The following is a 24,105-nucleotide window of genomic DNA, read 5'->3' on the forward strand; positions in this document are numbered from 1 at the left end:
ATGAAACAGCAGTCAACCCCTTATCAGTGCCCTACTTTATTACGAACAATGCAGCCGACATTACTTAGCACGAGGTTACAAACCTCACGAGACACTCCGTGGAAATGTGCTCAGGTGGTCAAGGTCATAGACACGAGCTTCGTATCGCACGCAGCTGTCTAGACGCAACGTGAGACACGTTACACGGTCGGCTTTGACCACTTCCAGACGGGCCAGGTCCACTCACTATGTTCTCAGTGGAAGCTTCTCACCGATAGCCGCTCGCTGTGGCTGAGAGATGCTGTTCCTGGAGCGCACACGGCAGTGACGAACCCAGACACGAATCGACTGTCACCTGGGTAGACAGGAGCGTTGCATTCATGCCGCGGTGTTGGGGTTTACGGGTCGCTATTTTTACAAAATCCACAGTGGCCAGGCAAACGGTGATGCTTTGTCTCTTGGACTGATTTCGTCGGCTATGGTGAGGTTCTGTGGGTTTCTGCACCAAGCCGTACCTTGTAAAACATTCTTATTAAAGTTTTTTTTTAAGTAAGTCGTCTTTATCATTGCCATTATTTAAGCATGACAGTTTAAGATTCTTAAAAAATAATCAACTTAATATTGTTACATTTTTAACACATTATCTCCCAACTTCACGTGTAAATGAGTGGGGGATCATATGGGAGGGTAGGAGAGTGATCGTGTGGGTGGTTGAGTAGGTGTGTGTGTGTAGGTGGAGATTGGTGTTGTAGTGGTTAGTGCACTGTGCTATGAACCTGACGATCCAAGTTCAATTCCCACTCATGGCCACCAACACCAATGACCATTGACTGAACCGGTCATGGGCTTCCCTTTGGTCGATTCAGCCTCAAATGAGGACCTTGGTGTGGAATATAAATGTCACCACTCAGGAGACAAAGGCGGCAGGGCTTGGTGCTAGCCACCCACCCACTCGTGTGCCATGCCGGCCTTCAAAGATGCTCGCTAACAGCACTTTCCCAACAGTCTGTTCAGGCTATACGGAGAATCTTTGCCTTTGTGCGGGTGGGTGAGTGAGCGGGTTTGCAAGTGATCAGGTGGGAGGGAGATCAGCCGGGACTGGGCGCTTGAATATGCATGAGGTGGGCAGGTGGGAGGGTGGCAGGATGGGCAGGGGTATGGCCGAGCAGGTGTGGGCTGGTGGGAGGGAGGGTCTCTTTAAACGGCTAGGGGGGGGGTAGGGAGTTGCAGGTGTCGAGTGTGGGTGGAGGTAAGTAGGTGGTGGTCATCGTTACCAAGGTTGTCATTATCATCATCCATCAGTTAGGATCCATTCATCATCATAGCTCATGATGATGAGGAACAAGCAAACTGACTGAGAGTGCTGCTATAAATACCACGAGACACGCCATGGAATGTGGCCCAAGGCTACAGACAGCACTTACCTGTGAAGGCGTAACGCTGTAGATTTACAAACCGTGCCCGGGTTTAATCTAGGATAATATAACATCTATACAAACAAAACAACAATAACCATCCCAAAAAATACATCTTTACACAAGTCAGTCTCCGCTTTGAGAGAGTCACATTCACAGCCTGGATGACAATCTTAACAATAGATTTTCAGATTTGCTTTTTTATTCCCTGGGAACACATTGACCCTAGACCCACAATACAATGTAATTACAATTCACAGGTAACCCAGAACACAATCAAGTCTATGCATATTTACGCGATCTGACCCAATAAACCTTTATCCATGATAATATTCGTCGCGAAAGCCTACGTGTTAAAGTCGATTTGTTTTACCAGGTGGGAACTCAAGAGACCAGGATGAGTCTCGGTTGCAAGAGTGATGATAATGATGCTGCTCCTGCTGCTGATGATGATTCTGTTACTGCTGATAATGATTATATCATTATTGATGCTGCTGGTTCTACTCCCGATGCTGATGGAGCTACTGCTGTTGATGCTGTTGCTCCTGTTACTAATTCTGCTGCTGATGAAACTTTTGCTGATTCTGATGATGATCGAGTCCAGTTGCATTTGAGTTTAACGAGGTGAGAACTCAGGAGATCAGGATGAGTGTCGTTGACAAGAGTGACCTGGGTCACAAAAATGGAAAAAGCAAAACAAGTCAAACCCATGCCAGCAATGAAGCAAGTAGAAATCTCACCCCCAGCCCAGAGCACAATTGGATTAGCGTTCACACAAGTACACAACTGGTACGATATAATCAATGCGTCTCAAATCATCTACGCGTTGCTAAACAGCCTGAGACTCGAGTTAGGTTCACACCGGATTGGTGTCTCACGTTAAGGAGGGGTGCCGTGGTGGCTAGGAGATGTTAACCCCCTCGCCTGGTATGCAGGAGGTCGTGGGTTGGATTACGACCCTGAAAGCTGCTGTATATTTGGATTTAGCTTTGTCATTATTCCTATAATGACACACAGTGTCTCTGTGTTATTAATGCGTGTTGAGACAATATTAGTCGCGTTGTAGTGTAAGGTAGATCGTCACTCTAGATATATATCATGCTTAATTAAGATGCTTCAAAGTCAAAAGACAGTTCAATTTTTTGTCAGCAGAGAAAGGTGTTATCCCATGAATCCATGGTTGTGGCTGGAGGTCCAAAGATATTAAAATGTTAAACAAAACAAACCTTTATTACGAAAAATATTGGTGGCGAAAGCCCTCCTACTAGGTTTTAAAATGTATTCTCTCTCTCTAGGCCCTGTAAAATAAAACTACTTTGTGTGGGTGGAGGAGTCCCTCGACCCTTGGTTATAACAAAAATGCTTCATCCCAGCGACGCCCGGCACACACCACGAGTAGCCCCCCCCCCCTAGTGATGCCATCCCATTCCCACCCCATTCCCACCCCTGGTTTATCGCCCAACGAGCGAGTGACCGCGAGGGGGACGGCGCGCGTCACCCCGTAGCGTCACGTGACACGTGTTCCCAGCACGCCCGCGGTGGAACTCCGCTCAACGCCGAGGGCGTGGAGAGTATTCCCCGCCCTCCCCTACCAGTGCGCTAACCACTGCACCACCGCTCCACCCCACACTGCGCACATGCCCCTCTATACACTAAAGACAAAAATCCCCTGTGTAGCTTTAACAGACTGTTGGGTCAAGTGATGTTAGTGAGTAGGCCAGCCTGGCAGAGACCCGCCTTTGTATCCCCAGGGGCGATATTTTCTCATCGCACCAGGTACTCATTTGAGGCTGAGTCGACCTACAGGAGAACCAAGACCGATTCAGATATTCGCTATCAATGGTTTTAGTAAACCCGTACTGGGCCTTCCCTAGGTCGACTCAGCCTCAAATGAGTACCTGGTGCGATGAGAAAATATCGCCAATGGGGAGACAAAGGCTGTCGGGCGTGGTGCTGGCCACCCACCCGCACGAGTGCCGTGCCGGCCTTCATCGGTGCTCTGTATCAGCCCTTCCCCCAACAGCCTGTTAAGGCTGCACGGGGGATCTGTCTTTGTGTGCGTGAGTCTGTGCGTTGTGCCCGTTTCTCTGCGCTGCTCACACTCCGTGCTCTCAGGACGCACGACTCAGATCCAGAATCCTCACTGAGGTACCAACAACACCACCCAACACATACAGTGCGGGGTAGAGAGGCTGACTAAACGCGTGGTGAATGCAGTGCAGCAGCTCCATGGAGTCGGCGCGGTAAAACGACAGCAGCCCCGCCTCCCAGTGCAGGTGACACCCGACTCTCCGGGGAGGATCCCTCACCGGCACTGAGGTAGCTACACCACCATGACGCACGTAGCAGCTGTTGTTGTTATCTTTATATAACACCCAGGATGAGTCGTTCTGTCCCAGCCTGCACTCTTTACCACGCCCTTTCCGTGCGATCGTCCCGTACGTGACTCCAACCTGACAGCCCCGCGCCGCACCCCCCACGTCCACCTCCCAGTAGTGCTGACCCGACGAGAAGCTCTCTGAGCCCAGGGCTTGGTCCCAGTAATCAAAGCGGTGTGGGTGATCGGGGCGACCCTGGGAGACAGCGGTCAGCGTCACCGTCCTGAGGTCCGAGGAAATCTGGAGTTTGTTGTAGGCCGAGTTTGGGTCCACAGTCGGTGAGCGTCCGTCTGCAGTAACGATAATCACAGTAGCCGTGTAACAACAGCAGCACTTTAACAATATCATTCGTGCACTAACACGCACGTACACTACAATAGAGCAATTCATAATGAGCATTGTTACACAACGTTGTAATGCTTAGCTAGCGGTGTGATGACATCTAACGGGCACTTTGTCAATCTGCTGCTAGATGAGGACCTCCCTGCACCATGCGGGTCGTGGGGGATATTGACCATACTTCACCACGCCGGTCACCGTGCGTTGGCGAAGGCAGGCGAGAGCACAGAAGTACAGTACAACGGTGCGTTTGTCTGCACTGCCAGCTGCTCCCCGCCAAGTAGCCCCGCAGCCTGTAGCACCTGCTAGGCAGGGTGGTGACTGCCCCACCACGTGACCCCGCAGCCTGTAGCACCTGCTAGGCAGGGTGGTGGTGGCTGTCCCACCACGTGACCCCGCAGCCTGTAGCACCTGCTAGGCAGGGTGGTGACTGCCCCACCACGTGACCCCGCAGCCTGTAGCACCTGCTAGGCAGGGTGGTGACTGCCCCACCACGTGACCCCGCAGCCTGTAGCACCTGCTAGGCAGGGTGGTGACTGCCCCTCCACGTGACCCCGCAGCCTGTAGCACCTGCTAGGCAGGGTGGTGACTGCCCCACCACGTGACCCCGCAGCCTGTAGCACCTGCTAGGCAGGGTGGTGACTGCCCCACCACGTGACCCCGCAGCCTGTAGCACCTGCTAGGCAGGGTGGTGACTGCCCCACCACGTGACCCCGCAGCCTGTAGCACCTGCTAGGCAGGGTGGTGACTGCCCCACCACGTGACCCCGCAGCCTGTAGCACCTGCTAGGCAGGGTGGTGACTGCCCCACCACGTGACCCCGCAGCCTGTAGCACCTGCTAGGCAGGGTGGTGGTGGCTGCCCGTGCGGGGCTTTGCGAGGTGCCAGGAGGTGGGGCGCGCTGTCCGCTATGGCTGCACGATTTGGGGAGAATCTCTTATTGCGATTTTTCTGATGTTGCGATTTGATTTGCGATAAAAAAAATTGGAAATCAAGCTTCAGTTCGATATTCATTGTGTAATAGATTTAAAACACGTGATGGAGCATTACCACGTGATACCATCACGATATGAACTGCTCATTATATTTTAATGCAAGGATGATAACTTAAAAGATATGAATTGCTTCCAACATGTATTTATTAAAATGTTTTAAATAAAAAAAATCAAACATATAACAATTGTTAAGTTAAATAAATAAAGTTATATTAATAAAACACAAAACAATTCCAATTAGAAACTGGCAGGACTTTTCAAATCGCAAAAGATCGCAGCCCTTGCGATTTGCTAATCGCATTGTTTCAAACTGCGATTTCGATTTGAAATCGATTAATCGTTCAGCCCTACTGTGCGGTAGTGCCCGTGGGAGGCAGTGGATCACAGCAGCAGCAGCGTGGATATAAACACCGCCATAGCGTCTGTGTGTGTACAACAAACACAAACATCTCCCGTGTGTCACCTTTCACAGACTGTAGGAGCAAGTGCTGTTGGTGAGCACCTGTGAAGGCCGGCACACGAGGTGGGTGTGATGGTGTAGTGATGTACACTCTGTGTGTGTGATAGTGTAGTGATGTACACTGTGTGTGTGATAGTGTAGTGATGTACACTCGTGTGTGTGTGTGATAGTGTAGTCATGTACACTCTGTGTGTGTGTGATAGTGTAGTGATGTACACTGTGTGTGTGTGATAGTGTAGTGATGTACACTCTGTGTGTGTGTGATAGTGTAGTGATGTATACTGTGTGTGTGTGATGGTGTAGTGATGTACACTCTGTGTGTGTGATAGTGTAGTGATGTACACTTGTGTGTGTGTGATAGTGTAGTGATGTACACTGTGTGTGTGTGATAGTGTAGTGATGTACACTCTGTGTGTGTGATAGTGTAGTGATGTACACTGTGTGTGTGTGATGGTGTAGTGATGTACACTCTGTGTGTGTGATAGTGTAGTGATGTACACTGTGTGTGTGTGATAGTGTAGCGATGTACACTCGTGTGTGTGTGTGTGACAGTGTAATGATGTACACTCGTGTGTGTGATAGTGTAGTGATGTACACTCGTGTGTGTGATAGTGTAGTGATGTACACTCGTGTGTGTGATAGTGTAGTGATGTACACTTTGTGTGTGATAGTGTAGTGATGTACACGTGTGTGTGTGATGGTGTAGTGATGTACACTTTGTGTGTGATAGTGTAGTGATGTACACTCGTGTGTGTGATGGTGTAGTGATGTACACTGTGTGTGTGATAGTGTAGTGATGTACACTCGTGTGTGTGATGGTGTAGTGATGTACACTGTGTGTGTGATGGTGTAGTGATGTACACTCGTGTGTGTGATGGTGTAGTGATGTACACTCGAGCTCCTATGAAGGCCGGCACGGCCTTCATAGGAGCTCGCTAACAGCACTTGCCCCTAGAGTCTGTTAAGGCTATACGAGGGATCTCTGTCTATATCAACGTATCGGTAGATATCGATTCATGTTCTTTTGTACTTAACTTCTTGTTGCCTGTGTAGTGATTTAGGTTATGCCTTGGTCTGGCTGTCTAATAAACACTAAAGTGTCCTTCGATTCTGAGAGCTTCAGGCTGTAACACGAACCCTAAGAATCCTCAACTCGTCTGAGTCTGAATCTCTCAGCCTCAAGTACTCTAATATTGCAATCCTAAGAATCTTCGGCATAATAGCGTGTGTATAAACCACACTCACACGCATGATAGCAACAGCTTGCTAACTCGATCGTATACACACGTGTGGTGTTAATAGAGCCCATGTCAGAGTGATGTACACTCGTGTGTGTGCAGTGCCAGATTATCCTCGTAGCAAAAGTAGCTACAAATGCTACGGGCCCGGGCACTTTCGAGGGCCTTAACGCTTTCAAGCTCTCAATTCTGCTTCAGTGATTCTACACTTGCTCTATTACTATAGTACCATACTGCCTTCAACTTTTATGAACGACTGGGTGTTTAATGTTAGCGATTTGTCGTATAATCTGGCTGTATAGTAAATGAAAAGATTAAATGACCTTACTTTGCAAGTTAAACATACGTATTTTAATATTTACGTGTATTGTTATTTATTTAGGGCCACTTTAAAACATATGCTACAGGCTCCGCACGAGCTTAATCCGGCACTGCACACGTGTGGTGTTAATAGAGGCAATGTAAGAGTGATATACACTCATCTGTGTTTGTGTGTGTACTAAATATCAATGTATAAATATATTGATACATGTTTTATTGTAATTACCTTTTTGCCTGTCTCGTGCTTTGCACAGCCAACCAAGCTTAAGCGTTGGTCTGGCTTTCTGATAAACATCTGAATATGAACACAGAATCTTAACACAACCATAGCGTCTGTGTGTTAAACATTTTCACGCAAAATAGCAACAGCACCTCACTCATCATGAGGCCTCCTTTGACAGTACCAAAATATACTAATAGGGTTTTCCCCTTTTTTTCTGGCAACAAAACTGACACCTTTTGCAAGGAATCATGTATAAATTAACCACAATACTTGCAGTCAAAATGTAAACAAAAACAATACTCTGATAATTTATGCATTGTCCTTGGACTCATCTGTTACATTGGAATGGACACTTCGCCCATTCCTTATTAATCAATTTTAAATGAATCAGAATGTTCACGATTTTACTGAGAGGCTCTCATTCCTTATCAATTTCTCATGTAATAACACGTGATATAACAGCCACACTTTACGTCTATGAGCAAGTGTGGGGGAGAGCAGGTGGGAGTGCTATTAGACATCTGAACTTGACAATGAAAAGCAGCGTACCGTGTGTCCAATCAGTGAAAGTTTTCAATCAGTGCAGTGGCCCCTATTGTGTTAAATTGTTCAGATCCATGAACACTAACACATTCTGACAAATCTTCCAATAAGCACAGTTGGCTCAGTATGTTGCAAAAGAAGTTCAAAATATATACACACACAGAGACTCACAGACACCCAGCCCCATAGAGACTCACAGAGACCCATAGATTAGCACGGTTGGCTACGTATGGTGCAAAATTTGTTCAACATGCATACATATGTAGAAGAGTAGTATGGAGACATAACGTCATGCGCACGGTGAGGCGCGATGATATCATGTCACCTCTGGAAACTTAAGGGGGATCGGGTGACGAAAGCGGGGTCGTTATTGGGGCCCGGGATGGAGAGTGTCTGAGGAGATAGCCAGGGGTAGGGCTGAGAGAAGTCTGCAAGAGCCGGCTACGTTTATGTGGAGTGCTGCTCTCCTCGGTCGGGTGGTGCTGGTTGAGAGAGTCAAGAGATAGCCAAGGCTAGCAGCAGATAGAGCCCGAGGTCCGCGTGAAGGGCCGAGTGTAGGGACACCTCTGGTGTGTATTGTTAACCTCTTGTGTTAATAAACTGGCGTAAGCTTTTACTATCAATTCTGCCTCCCGAGTCTTCATACACCACACAACACATACAAATGACATTTAACAAAAGCTGAAAAGTGCGCAAATAAGGATGGAGAAGTACACACTTGTAATAAAACTGACAGACAGAAACAGGAGCCTGTGCAGAAGGGAATACATGCAAATTAAATAGCATAATATAGGTTACTAATAAAACTACTTAAAAAAAAAACACTCGCATTCATCAATAAGACTACCTTAAAAGGAAAAATATGGTAGTGGACGTTTCCGGCAATGCCCTTCTTCATATCACGTGTATAAATATGTGTGTGCTCTGAATCATCTGTTGAGTTGTTTTGTTATTTGTGATTGTGCACCACTGCCGACGCAGTGCCAGCATCACCAAACCAGTTGGTAAGTAAAACAAAGTAGGGGCGCTAGAGAATGGCTTGATGCCGACATCACAAGAGATTGGTGCCAGAAAGATGTGCTTACTACTTGAGCATATTGGCACTACAAAATAGAGGGGAAAGTGGAAACAAATTACAAAATATGCAGTGGACACCTACTTTGGGCTATCTGCCAATGGATCGTGATGATGATTGACTAATAGAGACCCAGAGACTCAGTGATCCATAGAGACTCACAGATCCAGAGATGTTTGGAGAGCTATACATACTCCTTGAGACTCGTAGATACCCATTGAGACTCGTCGAGACCAATAGGGATTCGTAGAGACTCATAGAGGAAGACCTAACACAAAATGAGAAAAGAGATTAGTGCCAGAAAGAGGTGGCACTACGTGAGAATATTGGCACAAGGCAGAGGAACGTGGAAAGAAATGACGGAATTTGCAGTGGACACTTGCTACGGGCTATCTGCCCATGAATCGTGGTGATGATGGTGAGGAGTGCTCAGGCAGGACAGATCGCCAAAACGGACGAGGTCTGGTGGTTGACACTAATGATGGAGCGGCAGCCAATGGTGAGTGTTCGCCCGAGAGATGGAGCGACGATGTGAGCGCATTAAGCTAAGGCGCTCTAGATATGTAAAATGAGATATGGAGTAACTACATTGACTTGTGGAGGCATTCATCCAGCAGTGGATAGATCATGGATGATGATGAAGGTGTTGATGTCATTACTCCCGTGTGACAGAAGCTGAGTTGTCTACATTATTGAGATCCACTCTACCTCCGCCACTGATATCGATGCCCTCACCCCTAGTTGAGAGTGAATTGAGTGCCATGAGTTGTGAGGGTTGGATCTGTTGTTCAGTCATTGGAGACTAAGCTAAGGCTAGACTCATCACATTTGAGGATATTGGCTATCCTGAATAGGAGTAAAAATGGGGCTTGAACCCAGGGCCCTGCTATTTGGGCTTGGCTGTTTCAACAGCACAGACCTCCCCTTTACACTGAGCCAGGTTTGATTAACTCATTGGGGGAATGATGATGAATAGGATACCATCTTCGACAAGCAAAAACAAATATATGTCCTCTAAACCTGCCTGCATTTATTTGGATGTGTGTTTCTATCCTTTGGTCTGTCTCCTTGGCACAGTAGGGGGCACAGGTGGTACATCGGCCAGTCATTTCAGTCAGTCGACCCATGGCACCTGGGTTTGTCCCGTGACCTGTCAGCGGGCGTTCGATACTTCACGTGGTCTTAACATACACTTAGTCTGCCACTAGCGCCGTGGTGAAGTAACCACCACTTAGTGAAAAATGGCGGTTGTTAGCACGGTTGGCAATGTACGGTGGAAAATAAGTTGAACATACATACATACGGGTCTTGGCCGTGTGAATGTGAACTCACATGGTGCAGACAGCTTGAGCTTCTCAATGACTCCACTCAGCCAGCTCACGTCACCCAAAGTCAAGTCACTCGGAGGAGCGGGTGGTGGGGGGTTCTCAGTCCTAAGCACACGGGGAAGGGAGAGAGGACTTCACACGAGCGCATGTCAACATGTAGACATACAAACAGTGCAGACACAGCACTGATACAGCACAGGGTAGATGAGGAGAATAAAATCACTTTAGGGTAGAATCCTGCAGGAGGTGGGCAGGGTAATGTTCAATATTCAGTTTATTTCGATATGTAACACGGTTGTTCCCACTTAGCCAGTTGCCTGGCTATCCTAAAAAGTAGATCCATTGTGCGTGAGCACGGCCACAACGAAACAAAAACGTTAACGTTGCAGAGAACGAATACAGGTTCATATTCTTGGTTCTTATGGTAAAGTCACGTAGAAGGGAAACAATAAAATAATAATAAAATATAAAACAATAAAATTCTCACAACGTTTCGACTGCAACACAAGCAATCATCATCAGGTGTGAAAACCACAGCTAGAAAATTCGAAAAAAGTGGCGGTTATTTTTAACGTTAGCACCATGGAGTGCGATTTGACAGTTTGTTCAGATGGTCGAGTCCATCTATGTTCGAAAAAGAGGAGGGGGGAGACGAAAGATTAATGTATGCTGGCTGAAAGCCACCGTAAGCGTGAACAATCAATTAAGACCCGAAATGGTTTATCAAATCCTTCCAATGATTGCTGAGCCAGAATCCATCTTCTCGGTTGAAATTGTCTCTGTGTTTGTATTTGTGGATAGCCTCATGAACGAATCTCTCATGGTAGCCAGATGGCTTGCAAAGAACCTCTGTCTTGGAGAAGTCAATGTCATGTGAGCCTACTGAATTATAACAGTGATCTGCCACGGCCGAGGTGTTGATCCTACCGTGTTTTAGGTCTGCTTTGTGTTCACGAATGCAGTCCGAGACATGTCGTTTGGTTTCTCCAATGTAACTACTACAACAGAGGCAACTTAGTTTGTAGACGCCAGGATACTGTATGTCCGGAATCACATTTTTTACAGACGGAACCAGATTACGAATTTTATGTAATGTGTTGAATCTGACCTGGATCTTGTGTTTATTCAAGATTTTGGAGATCTTTTTTTGTGATCCCCGCAATGTAAGGTAAAGTGATGGTGTTGAAAGGCTCTTCAAGAGGGTCCTTCTTCATGGTTGGAGTGATAGCTTTGCGGATTATGTAGTCGGAGTAACCATTAGCCTTAAGAGCTTGGTGTACGTGCTTGAGTTCACTGGCTATGTGTTCCTGGTCGGATTTGCATTGGGCTCTATGGTGCAGAGTCTTAATGAGGGAATTATTCTGGTATGGATGGCGGTGGGAATCCGGTTTCAGGTAAGCATCCATATGGGTAGCTTTCCTGTAGACAGAGTGGCTCATTGAACCATCAGGTCTCTTTTTTATTAGGACATCCAAAAAAGGTAGCTTCCCATCTTTTTCGACTTCCATGGTAAATCTGATGGCTGGGTGTATGGAATTGATGTGGTCAAAGAATTGATCTAGAGCAGGCCGGCCATGTGGCCAGATGACAAAAATGTCATCCACGTACCTCTTCCATAAGGTTGGGCGCAGAGTGGCATTCTGGATGGCGTCAGTCTCAAATTTTTCCATGAAAATGTTGGCAACAACCGGAGATAGGAGGGAGCCCATTGGGGTGCCCTCAGTTTGTTTGTAGAAAGTTCCATTCCAAGTTAAGTATGTATTGGTTAAGCAGTGTCTTACCAGGGGGGGTACCTCAGTGTTTAGTCCTTGATGAACCAAGTCTTCAATGACTGCGATGGTGTCAGGTACAGGAACTTTGGTGAATAAGGAAACTACATCAAAACTGACAAGCAGGTCGTCTGGGGACAGGGAAATACCCTTGATTGTCGATACCAGGTGAGTAGAATTTTGTACCGCAGAGGTGGTTTTTCCAGTGAAAGGCCGCAGGATTTCAGACAGAAAACGTGAGCTGGCTGAGTGGAGTCATTGAGAAGCTCAAGCTGTCTGCACCATGTGAGTTCACATTTACTGTCTGAAATCCTGCGGCCTTTCACTGGAAAACCACCTCTGCGGTACAAAATTCTACTCACCTGGTATCGACGATCAAGGGTATTTCCCTGTCCCCAGACGGCCTGCTTGTCAGTTTTGATGTAGTTTCCTTATTCACCAAAGTTCCTGTACCTGACACCATCGCAATCATTGAAGACTTGGTTCATCAAGGACTAAACACTGAGGTACCCCCCTGGTGAGACACTGCTTAACCAATACATACTTCACTTGGAATGGAACTTTCTACAAACAAACTGAGGGCACCCCAATGGGTTCCCCCCTATCTCCGGTTGTAGCCAACATTTTCATGGAAAAATTGACTTTTCCAAGACAGAGGTTCTTTGCAAGCCATCTGGCTACCATGAGAGATTCGTTCATGAGGCTATCCACATATACAAACAGAGACAATTTCAACCGAGAAGATGGATTCTGGCTTAGCAATCATTAGAAGAATTTGATAAACCATTTCGGGTCTTAATTGATTGTTCACGCTTATGGTGGCTTTCAGACTGCATCCATTATTTTCGTCTCCCCCCTCCTCTTTTCCGAACATAGATGGACTCGTCCAACTGAACAAACTGTCAAATCGCACTCCGTGGTGCTAACGTTAAAAATAACCGCCAATTTTTTTCAAATTTTCTTGCTGTGGTTTTCACACCTGATGATGATTGCTTATGTTGCAGTAGAAACGTTGTGAGAATTTTATTGTTTCATATTTTTATTATTTTATTGTTTCCCTTCTACGTGACTTTACCGAAAGAACCAAGAATATGAATTCCTGCAGTCACGAAAGCTTTAAATGTAAATTTAGAATACAGGTTCCTTAAGGAAATTTGCACAACTATGGACAGAGGAAGATGGATGCGCTGAAGCACAGTAACCCTCGCCGATTCTTTTCTGAGTTCTTCAAATCCCTCTCCTACTAACGCATTCACATGTTGAGCAAACCCAGCCTCAGCCTGTGTTAGTGCACCAAGGTACCTCTCTGTCTTCTTCATATGACTCTGTGGAAGAAAACATGGACGGAGATGATCAATAATATAAGGTAAATTTAATCATAGATGGACAGGAGTGATCAGAGTGTATTATTGTATTAATGTACAACACGATGAGAATTGCAACCAAGGTAAGATCATTCATGGGACGGTGACCAAAAGAAGGAAATGGTGAGGGTAATGAAAGAGATCTTGGAAAATGAACAATTTGATTAAAATTTTAATGTGTTAATGGGATGAAGATGCACACAGACTCTGTCTTTGTGGGTTGGTCACTTCCTTTGTTATCAGTACGTGTACTGTAAGTGTACTGATACGTGTTCTTTTGTTATTAGAACTAAAATAATATAATTTTATCAGCACCAAGGCTCTGACAATGTCATGCAGAAGGGAATTTGACACAGTTTGGCCCCCACTATCGCAGAGTGCGGTCGTGTCGCTACCATTCTCTGCGGTGACTAAAATGTTTTAAAAACAAAGGCACTATGCCTCTCTGAATAAATTTTACGCTAAATACTAGCGTGTTCCAATATTCAACGGCGAATGGGAGCCACGCTGTAACTTGCAGATGTCTGAGAACGGGAATGGGTTAACCACCGTATTGCAGGACACCACATTTCTTTTTCTCATTTCCTCACACTAAACGTCCATGAAATTTCTTCGCTTGGTCTCTATTCCCAGGTTCCTGTAACCGTGTGTTCATTGTTATTTGCTGTACTATCGAAGCTGTCAGTAGCCAGTCACTGTTTGTTCCAAGTCTTGGGGCCTGTGCTGATATACGTGAACCCTTTAGCCAGGAGTTTCTCTACTGCTGAGGGCTCTGTCAAACTGGGACACTTGCCCAGGCTCCGCAAGCGCTCTACCTGCAGGAACGTGAGCGAGTCCCTCTCCTCCTGCAGAGCGCGCAGGCACGTGGCTGCTGCCTGGAGCTCGCTGATCTCGCGCTCGTAATGAGCGATGTTCTCCTCGATCTTTGACAGCAGCTCGCGCCCCTTCACGTCCACGCGGTCCAGAGCTGCCCTCTCGTCCTCGTTCAGCGTCGCCCTCATGCGGGTGAACTCGCCTGAGATGCGAACCTTGGTCTGGGCCATGGAATCCTGCAAAGGGCGTGTGACGAATTATATCAATTCACTTTTTCACAGCCCTATTACCAGGTGGGATAGTGGAGGAAGGTTTGCTACCTTTTCCACAGACTAAACCCAGGCATATTTAATAGTCGGCCCAGGTTTATCTAAACCATGCAGTATAATGTAATGAAGTTCAAGCCAATATGACCACATTCTGTTACAAATCAATTCCTGGTTTAACCAATATCCACAATAGCGTTTTTTGGGGGGTTAGATCACATAAATATATAAATGTGTTGTTAAAACCCGCCATCACCCGACACAGCCAACTAGTAAGGGTTGTCGCGTAAACAGAACGTGGCCATTTCGTCACTAGTACAGCACACTGGTGTGTTGGAGAGCCAAGCCACAACATTTACCATCTGTTAGCGACGTTTCACCAGTAATTACAACTAGCTTCATTGGGCGACAGCCAGATTTGTGGAGGCCATCTGTTTCGTTCCTTATATAGAGGCATAGAAGTGGTGACCACACTTCTGCGTCCTTGCGCAAAGTGGGGTGAGGGGGATTAAAGATGCCAGTGTAAATTATGCATGCACATTATGCGAGCCCTTTGATCTTGTCCTTCCTGTCCATTGTGCGAATTGGCATGTTTCGTTTACGTGACAACCCTTACTGGTTGGCTGTGTCGGGTGGTGGTGGGTTTTAACGACACACTAATATTTCTACTCGATTTAACCCCCAAAAAAACCTATATTATGAAATAAATTCCTACCAGCCGAACACCGAAGCCAACTCCTAAGCTGTGCAAGTCAAACCTGGGAAGTTGTCAACCCTAATGAGGAGGTAGTTTACCAGCGCATCTAAGTATGGCCACACTAGCCTCAATGGTTAGCACGATGTTGGGAAGCCTTCATCCAGAGGTGTATTGATAATGATCTGCAAATTATTGATACAATCGATAAGCACACAAGTGGCCTACTTCGCAGATCTGTATGCATAATCTGTCAGCCCCACAGCTATTTGGTAATGCATAATTTTAGCAGCATTGATTCAGTACATGCAAACTCTGGACCTGCTTTGACATGGAGTGTCTCATTAGCAGTGCCAGGCTTGCTTGAATGAATGCTGATGACCTGCCAACAATTATAGGCAATGACCCAATTTTTTATATGGATCCTAATCAGATGCAAAATTATATGATGCATGAACCTCTCCAAAGTTTCCTGTACTGAATCAATACTTCTTAAATTATGTACTCTCAGTTAGTGGGGCTGATGGGATTTTAAAAGTGTCTTACATGCATAATTTTGACATAGAGACATATATCTGAAGATGTCGTGTCTGCTTATCTGTTTGTAATAATATTCTCCACAACATGGTTATTTTGTGTAAATTATTAATACCACCAGGTGACTTGGTGCCCTCTTTTACAGCAGCATTTGCGTTACATTGGAAATCTATGCAGGTGACAACAAAAAAAACAAGCATATAGCAATATCGTTGAAAACATCAAATGTCGACGCAATTACGTAATTATCCTTTCCATTAACATGTACGACACCGATACTCAATAACGAATACACGATACATTCATGCGAACTGTAATACAATTAAACAGATTTTAAATCTCCATAACTTATATATTATGTTTGCTTTATAGTGGTTCCTGCATTCACTGTTGTGACGAACATTGTGTACAAATTGACAGTGGACAATAATTATTGTATTTTATTGTTTTCTGGAAGAGAGTTAATGAGTGTGCGAGAGATCACCATACGGGTAGAGCGTATTTACAGGAGGGGGAGGAGCTTCGACGTGGAGAGCCAGGCACTCCATATTAGGAAAGACCACGTGACCCACAATTTTGCGAAGAAGAATTGAACGGGAGCGACGTTCATTGCCAGGAAACTTGTCCAGAAAAGAGCTTTAAAGGCGTCAGACAGATGGCACATCATCTCACTGCAGTCCACTTACACTTGGAGGGTAGTAAATAAACACACTGATGTGCGATACACAGAACGAGTGCATATCTATCCTCATAGCCTTTCAGGAGTGTGGAGGACACGACACCAACTCAGGTCTGTGTCTGGAGGACAAGAACTTTCAGGCAGGACCAGGCGAGACTCCACGGAGTGGGACCACGCTGGGAAGAAGCCCGCGAGCTGACACCGTGGGAGCAATCGGCGAGAGAGCCAAGGCGGAGGAGTGCTCACGGTAAGGGGAGTCTCATCTCTGCTGAGTTTCCAGCCCCTGTTGGAGGTGCAACTTTGAATGACTGGTGGGTGGAATGGTCTCAGAGAGAACCTGCTCTGTGGGAGAGCTACTGGGTGCCACGGTGGCGAGATGTTAACCACCTCGCCGGGTTTGCAGGACATCGTGGGTTGATCCTGACTCTGACGCCTATTGTATATTTGGAGACTGCGTGTTCCGTGGATTTTAATTTGGGTGCTCTGGGTTTTCCCTCCAAATTTAGAATCAACATCACGCGTTTATAGTATTTGGCTGCAATAATTGCCTACGTGATAAATCAATTCGTTGGACTATCATTTAAGATAGCCAGGTAACTTGTGAAAAAAGAGCTTCATAGCTCAGTAGCCCTTTCATGATAAAATAAACATAGATTCGGTTAATAAAAATAGCCCATCCTCTCTAACTCCATGCTCTATGAGAGGTACGAACTCTGTATAGTGTTTTAAAGGACAACCATATGATGGTGTACTGTATGTGAACATGTACATTTTGATCGGGTGAACCTGTGTGCAGTATTGTCTCTGCTGAGCGAGGAGAGTTGTGACCCGGTGATGTTATTGCGAGTAGCACGCTATTTGATTACCACACCCTGCTGGGTAGTTGTTGAGGATCGGGTAATACAACTCTCTGAAGCCTACGAACTGTGCAGTGCATGTCAGATGGCGCTACCCCGACCCACAAGTTACACAAACTGAACCACATTCCAATATCCGCTCCATTTCGTAACGCCAGGCATCTCTTCAGGGTCGCATCTCGTGTTGTAAAATTTAACCGCCGATTTCTAGCAATATTTTGATCCTAATTGTATTTGTTTTATTTGTTGGTTTTTAATCCAATGCAGTCGTTGCACCATACTGTGCTTTTGTCTCACCCATTGCAAGACATTCGAATTATCCAGAAAAATGAGTTGCAGTCTCACGAGATATTCTTTTTTTTTATATAAATGTTGCATTTGTTTAAATTTAAATTTCAAGCACCCATAGCCATAACACTGCAATATCCTGCACCGTTATTACACATTGACTCAAGACTAACAAAATTTCACTTGGATCTACGGAATTGTTCTCACAGGGAGAGTCACAGACTCCACGCAGGGTGGAGGTCACAGGGTCACAGAGGCCACACGTCGTACCTGCACGTCCTTGCGAGCGGCCTTCATCTGTCCCACGGACACCTCCGCCTTTTTCCTCTTCTCCTCCACCGCTAGTGTTTCCTCTCCGACTCCACTCTGTAAGAGACGAAGTCACCAGAGGAGACTCCACTCCCTGAGCGGCTCCATCTCAGCCCCACTCCACACGGAGCCCTCCACAGTGATGGCCAGTAAGTCAGCCTCTACTGACTGAACAGTCTGAAAGGCAAGGGACAGTGGAGAAGGAATTGGCCCACACTGATGATTTACATCCCACGTCGTTATGCCCACTGTCTATCTGCTCTAGTTGTATCATTGGTTTGCAATTGAGTGGTTCTCACTCTTCGTATGGAGGCCTCACCTTCCGTGTTTCGTGCTCTTTCTCCAGTGTGATGACATCATGTCCTCTATGGTCTCCTGCGATGGTGCAGACCATGCAGGCCAGGCACTCGTCCTGCTTGCAGAAGAACCTGTAAGGGTCTCCATGCTGCTGGCATCTTCGCTCCTCCAGGCTGACAATGGGAGCCACCAGGACGTGGTCCATCAATCTCGGGTTGTTCAGGTGAGGTTTCAAGTGGGACTCACACAGCGACATCTCACACCTGAGGCAGGTCTTCACTGCAGGAGTCTCCCCATCATCACAGCCGTCACAGACGACAACTGTGGCCATCCTCTCTCCAACTCTGAGCTGCTCCACCAGGTTTGCGAGCGCCACGTTCCTCTTCAGCTGGGGTCGCTCAGGGAAGGTCGCTCGGCACTGCGGGCAGCTGAAGCTGCTCGCTCTCTCCCAGGCACCGTCCAGACACCGGAGGCAGAACGAGTGTCCGCAGCTCAGCGTGGAGGGGCAGTCAAACGTGCACAGGCAGATGGGGCAGCTCAGCTCACTGTCTACACAATCACTGGGAGACGTGTTCGCCATGGCCCATGGCTTCACTTGGACTCAGTCGCTCACCGCGGCTCACGGAGGAGCTATCGCAGCGGCAGCAGCTGCTCACACAGCGGAGACGAACAAGGAAATGACCTGACTTTACCTGCAGTTAAGTTATAAATACCTCGAGACACACCGTGGAATGTTCCACACGGCGGCCGTGCTCACCTGTGTAGACGTGGCGTTACAGACATGCACTGCGTTAGCTAAAACTTATTTTTTGTGTTTGTTGTCCTTCCCCTACACTTCGAATTAGCACAGCTGGCTACATATGGTGTGAAAGAAGTTCAACATACAGTACATACATACATAGCTTTGACTGGTCTCAAGTGATATATTTGTAGAAACAAAACCCAGCAGCAGCATCAGCCAGGCACACAGCGATAATGGTTTGTCCCACAGGCTGATTGACCGGCTCGGGTCAGGCTGTGTGCATTGCACACAGTGGAACCGCACCTTATACAGACATTCTGATGTAAAAATTAACTTGTTTTTTTCCCATCTGTGTCTTTATCCATTTTTTTCTTGCAAGGCCTGTTTGTTTAAGTTTCGCAGTCTGTAAACGTTTTCAACTTTTATCAACTAATATTTACCTACTGGCTTCATGCATCCTCTGTCCATCTGTGAAATATATTTATTTATTTATTCCTACTACACCGTTTTATTCTGGGTGGATGGTGGTTGTATGTATGCTAATCGGAGGTGTGTGGGTGAGTGGGTGTCTAGGTGGGCGAGTGGGTGAGTGGGTGAGTGGTTGGGTGAGTGGGTGTGTGAGTATGTATGTTGAACTTATTTCGCAGCATACGTAGCCACTCGTGCTTATGGAAGGTGGGAGTGAGTGGGTGGTGGTGGCAGAGGTTGACTGAGTGGGAGGGTTATTTGGTGAGAGGGGAGACAGATGGGCAGGAGGATGGCGTGAAGGGTGGGGGAGTAGGTTTTGAGGGAGGGAGGATGGCTGGCCGGGAGGGCGTGCGGTTGAGTGCTTGGGTTCCTGGGTGGGTGGCCTCACGCATTACCACAGCGAACTCCTAGCTAAACAAACATCGTCGTTCATTTTAGCTCATTATCTAGATGACTCACCGAATATTTTCCAATTATGTGTAACAAAATTGAGGGTTTAAATCTTCATAACATTAAAAACATTCATCACCTATTGTTAATGTAAAAATTTTACATCCTGGACTTTACCAGGTATGGGGCCGTCCATAAAAGACGTCACGCGATTTTTGACGATTTTGACCCCCCCCCCCCCAATCGTCACACGGCGTCACAAAAAGTCAGACCCCCCCCCTCAAATATGACGTTACAAAGCTCTGCCCCACCCCCCCCAAAAAAATGAAACATCGTTCAAATCGCTTTCAACTATTGTCATTGTAGTGCGTATTTAATGTGGTGCTGCACTCTGATGTTGTAGGAGAAAACATTTATTAAAAAGTATATTTAATTAAGTACAACGTGTTGTCTATATTTATTTAAAGTTGCGCATTTAGATGTGCTCCAATGATCGTTGTTAAGATTCGTGGCGTCTTTTTAAGCTTGGTGGGAGGTGTGAAACCTCTTGACAAAGGAGTTTGAGTATCAAAGCAGCAGAATTTAGCATTGAAATAGCTGTGGGATTAGCTTGTGACAAAAATTGCTATTTTAAATTCAGAGTTTACCTATCAACAGAGGTATTTAGTATATGGACGCTAAAGGTCTCCAATTACCCAACTTTCATACAGTAAACCGATGTGAAAATAATTAAGTCTATACTACATAATACCATAAATGAACTTAATATATTCTTCAATAAGCTGGGCTATTAATCACAAAGCAACTGGGTATACAATACACTGTATAATGAGTGTCTAATAAGCATGGTGAGAAGCGTGAAACCTCTTGACAAAGTTGTTTAAGTATCAAAGAAGGATAATTTAGCATTGAAATAATTGAGGGATTGGCTTGTGACAGAAATAACTATGTTAGAGTCAAAGTTTCCCTATCAACAGAGGCATTTAATGTATGGACGCTGAAGGTCTCCAACTACCCAACTATCATACAGTAAACCGATGTGCAGAAAAAAAAAACTGGGTCTGTATTACATCAATATAAAAAAATTACTAATATATTCTTCAATAAGCTAAGCTATTAATCACATGGCAACTGGGTTATATTCGGTAAAGTCACGTAAAAGTATAAAACAACAAAAATACAAAAATTCACGACGTTTCGGCCACAACACAAGTGGCCTTCATCAAGTGGCCAAGACCAAAGAGCTCTCCAAGGATGTCAGGGATAAGATTGTAGACCTACACAAGGCTGGAATGGTCTACACGACCATTGCTAAGCAGCTTGGTGAGAAGGTGACAACAGTTGGTGCGATTATTCGCAAATGGAAGTAACACAAAAGAACCTTCAATCTCCCTCGGCCTGGAGCTCCATGCAAGATCTCACCTCGCAGAGTTGCAATGATCATGAGAACGTTGAGGAATCAGCCCAGAACTACACGGGAGGATATTGTCAATGATCTCAAGGCAGCTGGGACCATAGTCACCAAGAAAACAATTGGTAACGTCGTGAATTTTTTATTTTTGTTGTTATATGCTTTTACGTGACTTTACCGAATAGAACCAAAGAGTATGGATCCTTGCAGTCACGAAAGCTTAACATCTAGAATGGGTAAGGTAATGCCAGTGAATGAGCTGCGGCCTGACGTTCACCGTAAAATACAATTTATTAAGAGCCGAAATGGTTGAAAACATCTTTCCAATGGTTACTAAGCCAGTATCCATCTTCTCGGTTGAATCCTTGCAGTCACAAAAGCTATAAATCGAAATTTAACCTCAGCAAAGATGAGCGTTTTGAATTATATAAATTAAAAATAGAGATGACATTGTAATCCTCTCAGCCGACAAGGGCAATGCTACTGCAATCATAGATAAAATAGAATATAACAACAAAATTAAAGATTTACTCGACAATGGCAGCTATACAAAAATAAAAAGAGATCCCACCAACAGCCTCGTCATACAAACCAACAAAATAATTTCTGATTCAACCACATTAATTGATCAAACGAAACAGTTTTCGTTGAAACCTTCTGCTGCCAGGCCACCAAGATTATACGGCTTACCAAAAATACATAAAGTAGATACACCCCTTCGTCCCATCGTCTCTACTATCAACTCCCCCACCTACAAACTGGCTCGTTTTCTGTCTGAAATCCTGCGGCCTTTCACTGGAAAAACCACCTCTGCGGTACAAAATTCTACTCACCTGGTATCGACAATCAAGGGTATTTCCCTGTCCCCAGACGACCTGCTTGTCAGTTTTGATGTAGTTTCCTTATTCACCAAAGTTCCTGTACCTGACATCATCGCAATCATTGAAGACTTGGTTCAACAAGGACTAAACACTGAGGTATCCCCCCTGGTGAGACACTGTTTAACCAATACATACTTCACTTGGAATGGAACTTTCTACAAACAAACTGAGGGCACCCCAATGGGCTCCCCCCTATCTCCGGTTATAGCTAACATTTTCATGGAGAAATTTGAGACTGACGCCATCCAGACTTTCACTCTGCGCCCAACCTTATGGAAGAGGTACGTGGATGACACTTTTATCATCTGGCCACATGGCCGGCCTGCTCTAGACCAATTCTTCGACCACATTAATTCAATACACCCAGCCATCAGATTTACCATGGAAGTCGAAAAAGATGGCAAGTTACCTTTTTTGGATGTCCTAATAAAAAAGAGACATGATGGTTCAATTAGCCACTCTGTCTGCAGGAAAGCTACCCATACGGATGCTTATCTGAAACCGAATTCCCACCACCATCCATCACAGAAGAATTCCCTCGTCAAGACTCTGCACCATAGAGCCCAATGCATATCCGACCATGAACTCAAAGGCAGTGAACTCAAGCACGTACACCAAGCTCTTAAGGCTAATGGTTACTCCGACTATACAATCTGCAAAGCTATCACTCAAACCATGAAGAAGGACCCTCTTGAGGAGCCTTTCAAAACCATCACTTTACCCTACATTGTGGGGATCACAAAAAAGATCTCCAAAATCTTGAATAAACACAAGATCCAGGTCTGTTTCAACACATTACATAAAATCCGTGATCTGGTTCCGTCTGCAAGAGATGTGTCTACAAACTAAGTTGCCTCTGTGGTAGTAGTTACATTGGAGAATCCAAACGACATGTCTCGGACCGCATTTGTGAACACAAAGCAGACCTTAAACACGGTAGGACCAACACCTCGGCCGTGGCAGATCACTGTTATAATTCAGTAGGCTCACATGACATTGACTTCTCCAAGACAGAGGTTCTTTGCAAGCCATCGTGCTACCATGAGAGATTCGTTCATGAGGCTATCCACATATACAAACACAGAGACAATTTCAACCGAGAAGATGGATTCTGGCTTAGCAATCATTGGAAGGATTTGATAAACCATTTCGGGTCTTAATTGATTGTTCACACTTACGGTGGCTTTCAAACAGCATACATTAATTTTTCGTCTCCCCCCTCCTCTTTTCCAAACATAAATGGACTCGTCCTTCTAAACAAACTGTCAAATCGCTAACCGTGGTGCTAACGTTTAAAAATAAATAAATACAGACCGCCACTTCTTTCAAATGTTCTTGCCGTTGGTTTTCACACCTGATGATGACTGTTTGTGTTACAGTGGAAACGTCGTGATAATTTTATTGTTTTATATATATTTTATTATCTTATTGTTTCCCTTCAACGTGACTTTACCGAAAGAACAAAGAATATGAATCACTGCAGTCACGAAAGCTTTAAATCAAATGATCACAATCGTGAAAATAACACATCCTGAGATGCGGGCTTTCGATTCCAAGCAGTCGCCTGTGATTAAACGTGGTTCTCCGGTGAAAGGAGTTGATGGTTTAAGGTTAAAGAGTCGAAATTTATTTATCTTTACAAAAACCCCACGGTAACCAGGAAAAAGTTGATGGTTTGTCCTCCAGACTGTACACCAGATTGTGTTTTTCCACTGTAAACCGCACTGTGTAAATTTGTATAAAGGCTTTAAAATTATAAGTAGGCTTTCGCGACCAGTATTATCCATAAACCCTGTTTTTGGGTTAGATCGCGTAAATATAAAAGTGTCGTTTAACCCGCCACCATCCAACACAACCGATGAGTAAGGTTTGTCACGTAAACAAAAAATACATTCTGGCTAGGATGAGGCTGTGCGTTTTGCCCAGCAAACCACACAGCTGTCAGTTCGTATTCAAGGTTTACAAAAAAAGATTTCCCTAAACCAGGGGGTTCAGAAACCAAAATAACAAGGAGAGACAGTTTATAATTTTTTATAATTCGGCAAAT

The 24,105-nt window shown here is 45.4% G+C and overlaps 1 protein-coding gene across 1 annotated transcript; it reads right to left on the reverse strand.

The window, feature by feature from the left end:
• Window positions 1-2,821: 2,821 nt before the first annotated feature.
• LOC116956861 (E3 ubiquitin/ISG15 ligase TRIM25-like) lies at window positions 2,822-18,825 on the reverse strand. Its single transcript, XM_076054884.1, has 6 exons — window positions 18,189-18,825; window positions 17,831-17,926; window positions 14,242-14,475; window positions 13,365-13,387; window positions 10,298-10,398; window positions 2,822-4,062 (listed from the first exon to the last, which is right to left on the reverse strand). The coding sequence occupies exons 1-6, from the start codon at window positions 18,744-18,746 to the stop codon at window positions 3,506-3,508; spliced, it is 1,569 nt and encodes a 522-aa protein (XP_075910999.1). The 5' UTR covers window positions 18,747-18,825; the 3' UTR covers window positions 2,822-3,505.
• Between the last annotated feature and the right edge of the window lie 5,280 nt (window positions 18,826-24,105).

Source organism: Petromyzon marinus, chromosome 68, assembly GCF_048934315.1.
Source record: "Petromyzon marinus isolate PM22_M1 ecotype Great Lakes invasive population chromosome 68, UKy_Petmar_22M1.pri1.0, whole genome shotgun sequence".
NCBI lineage: Eukaryota > Metazoa > Chordata > Hyperoartia > Petromyzontiformes > Petromyzontidae > Petromyzon > Petromyzon marinus.

What these genes read in the sequence shown, in the direction of transcription:
- LOC116956861 (XM_076054884.1), bottom strand. Translation starts at nt 18,746, where the DNA reads ATGGCGAACACGTCTCCCAGTGATTGTGTAGACAGTGAGCTGAGCTGC. An exon ending in AAGAGCACGAAACACGGAAG is followed by an intron (nt 17,927 to 18,188) that starts GTGAGGCCTCCA and finishes CGTCTCTTACAG; the next exon opens with AGTGGAGTCGGAGAGGAAAC. An exon ending in CATATGAAGAAGACAGAGAG is followed by an intron (nt 10,399 to 13,364) that starts GTACCTTGGTGC and finishes CCGTGTGCTTAG; the next exon opens with GACTGAGAACCCCCCACCAC.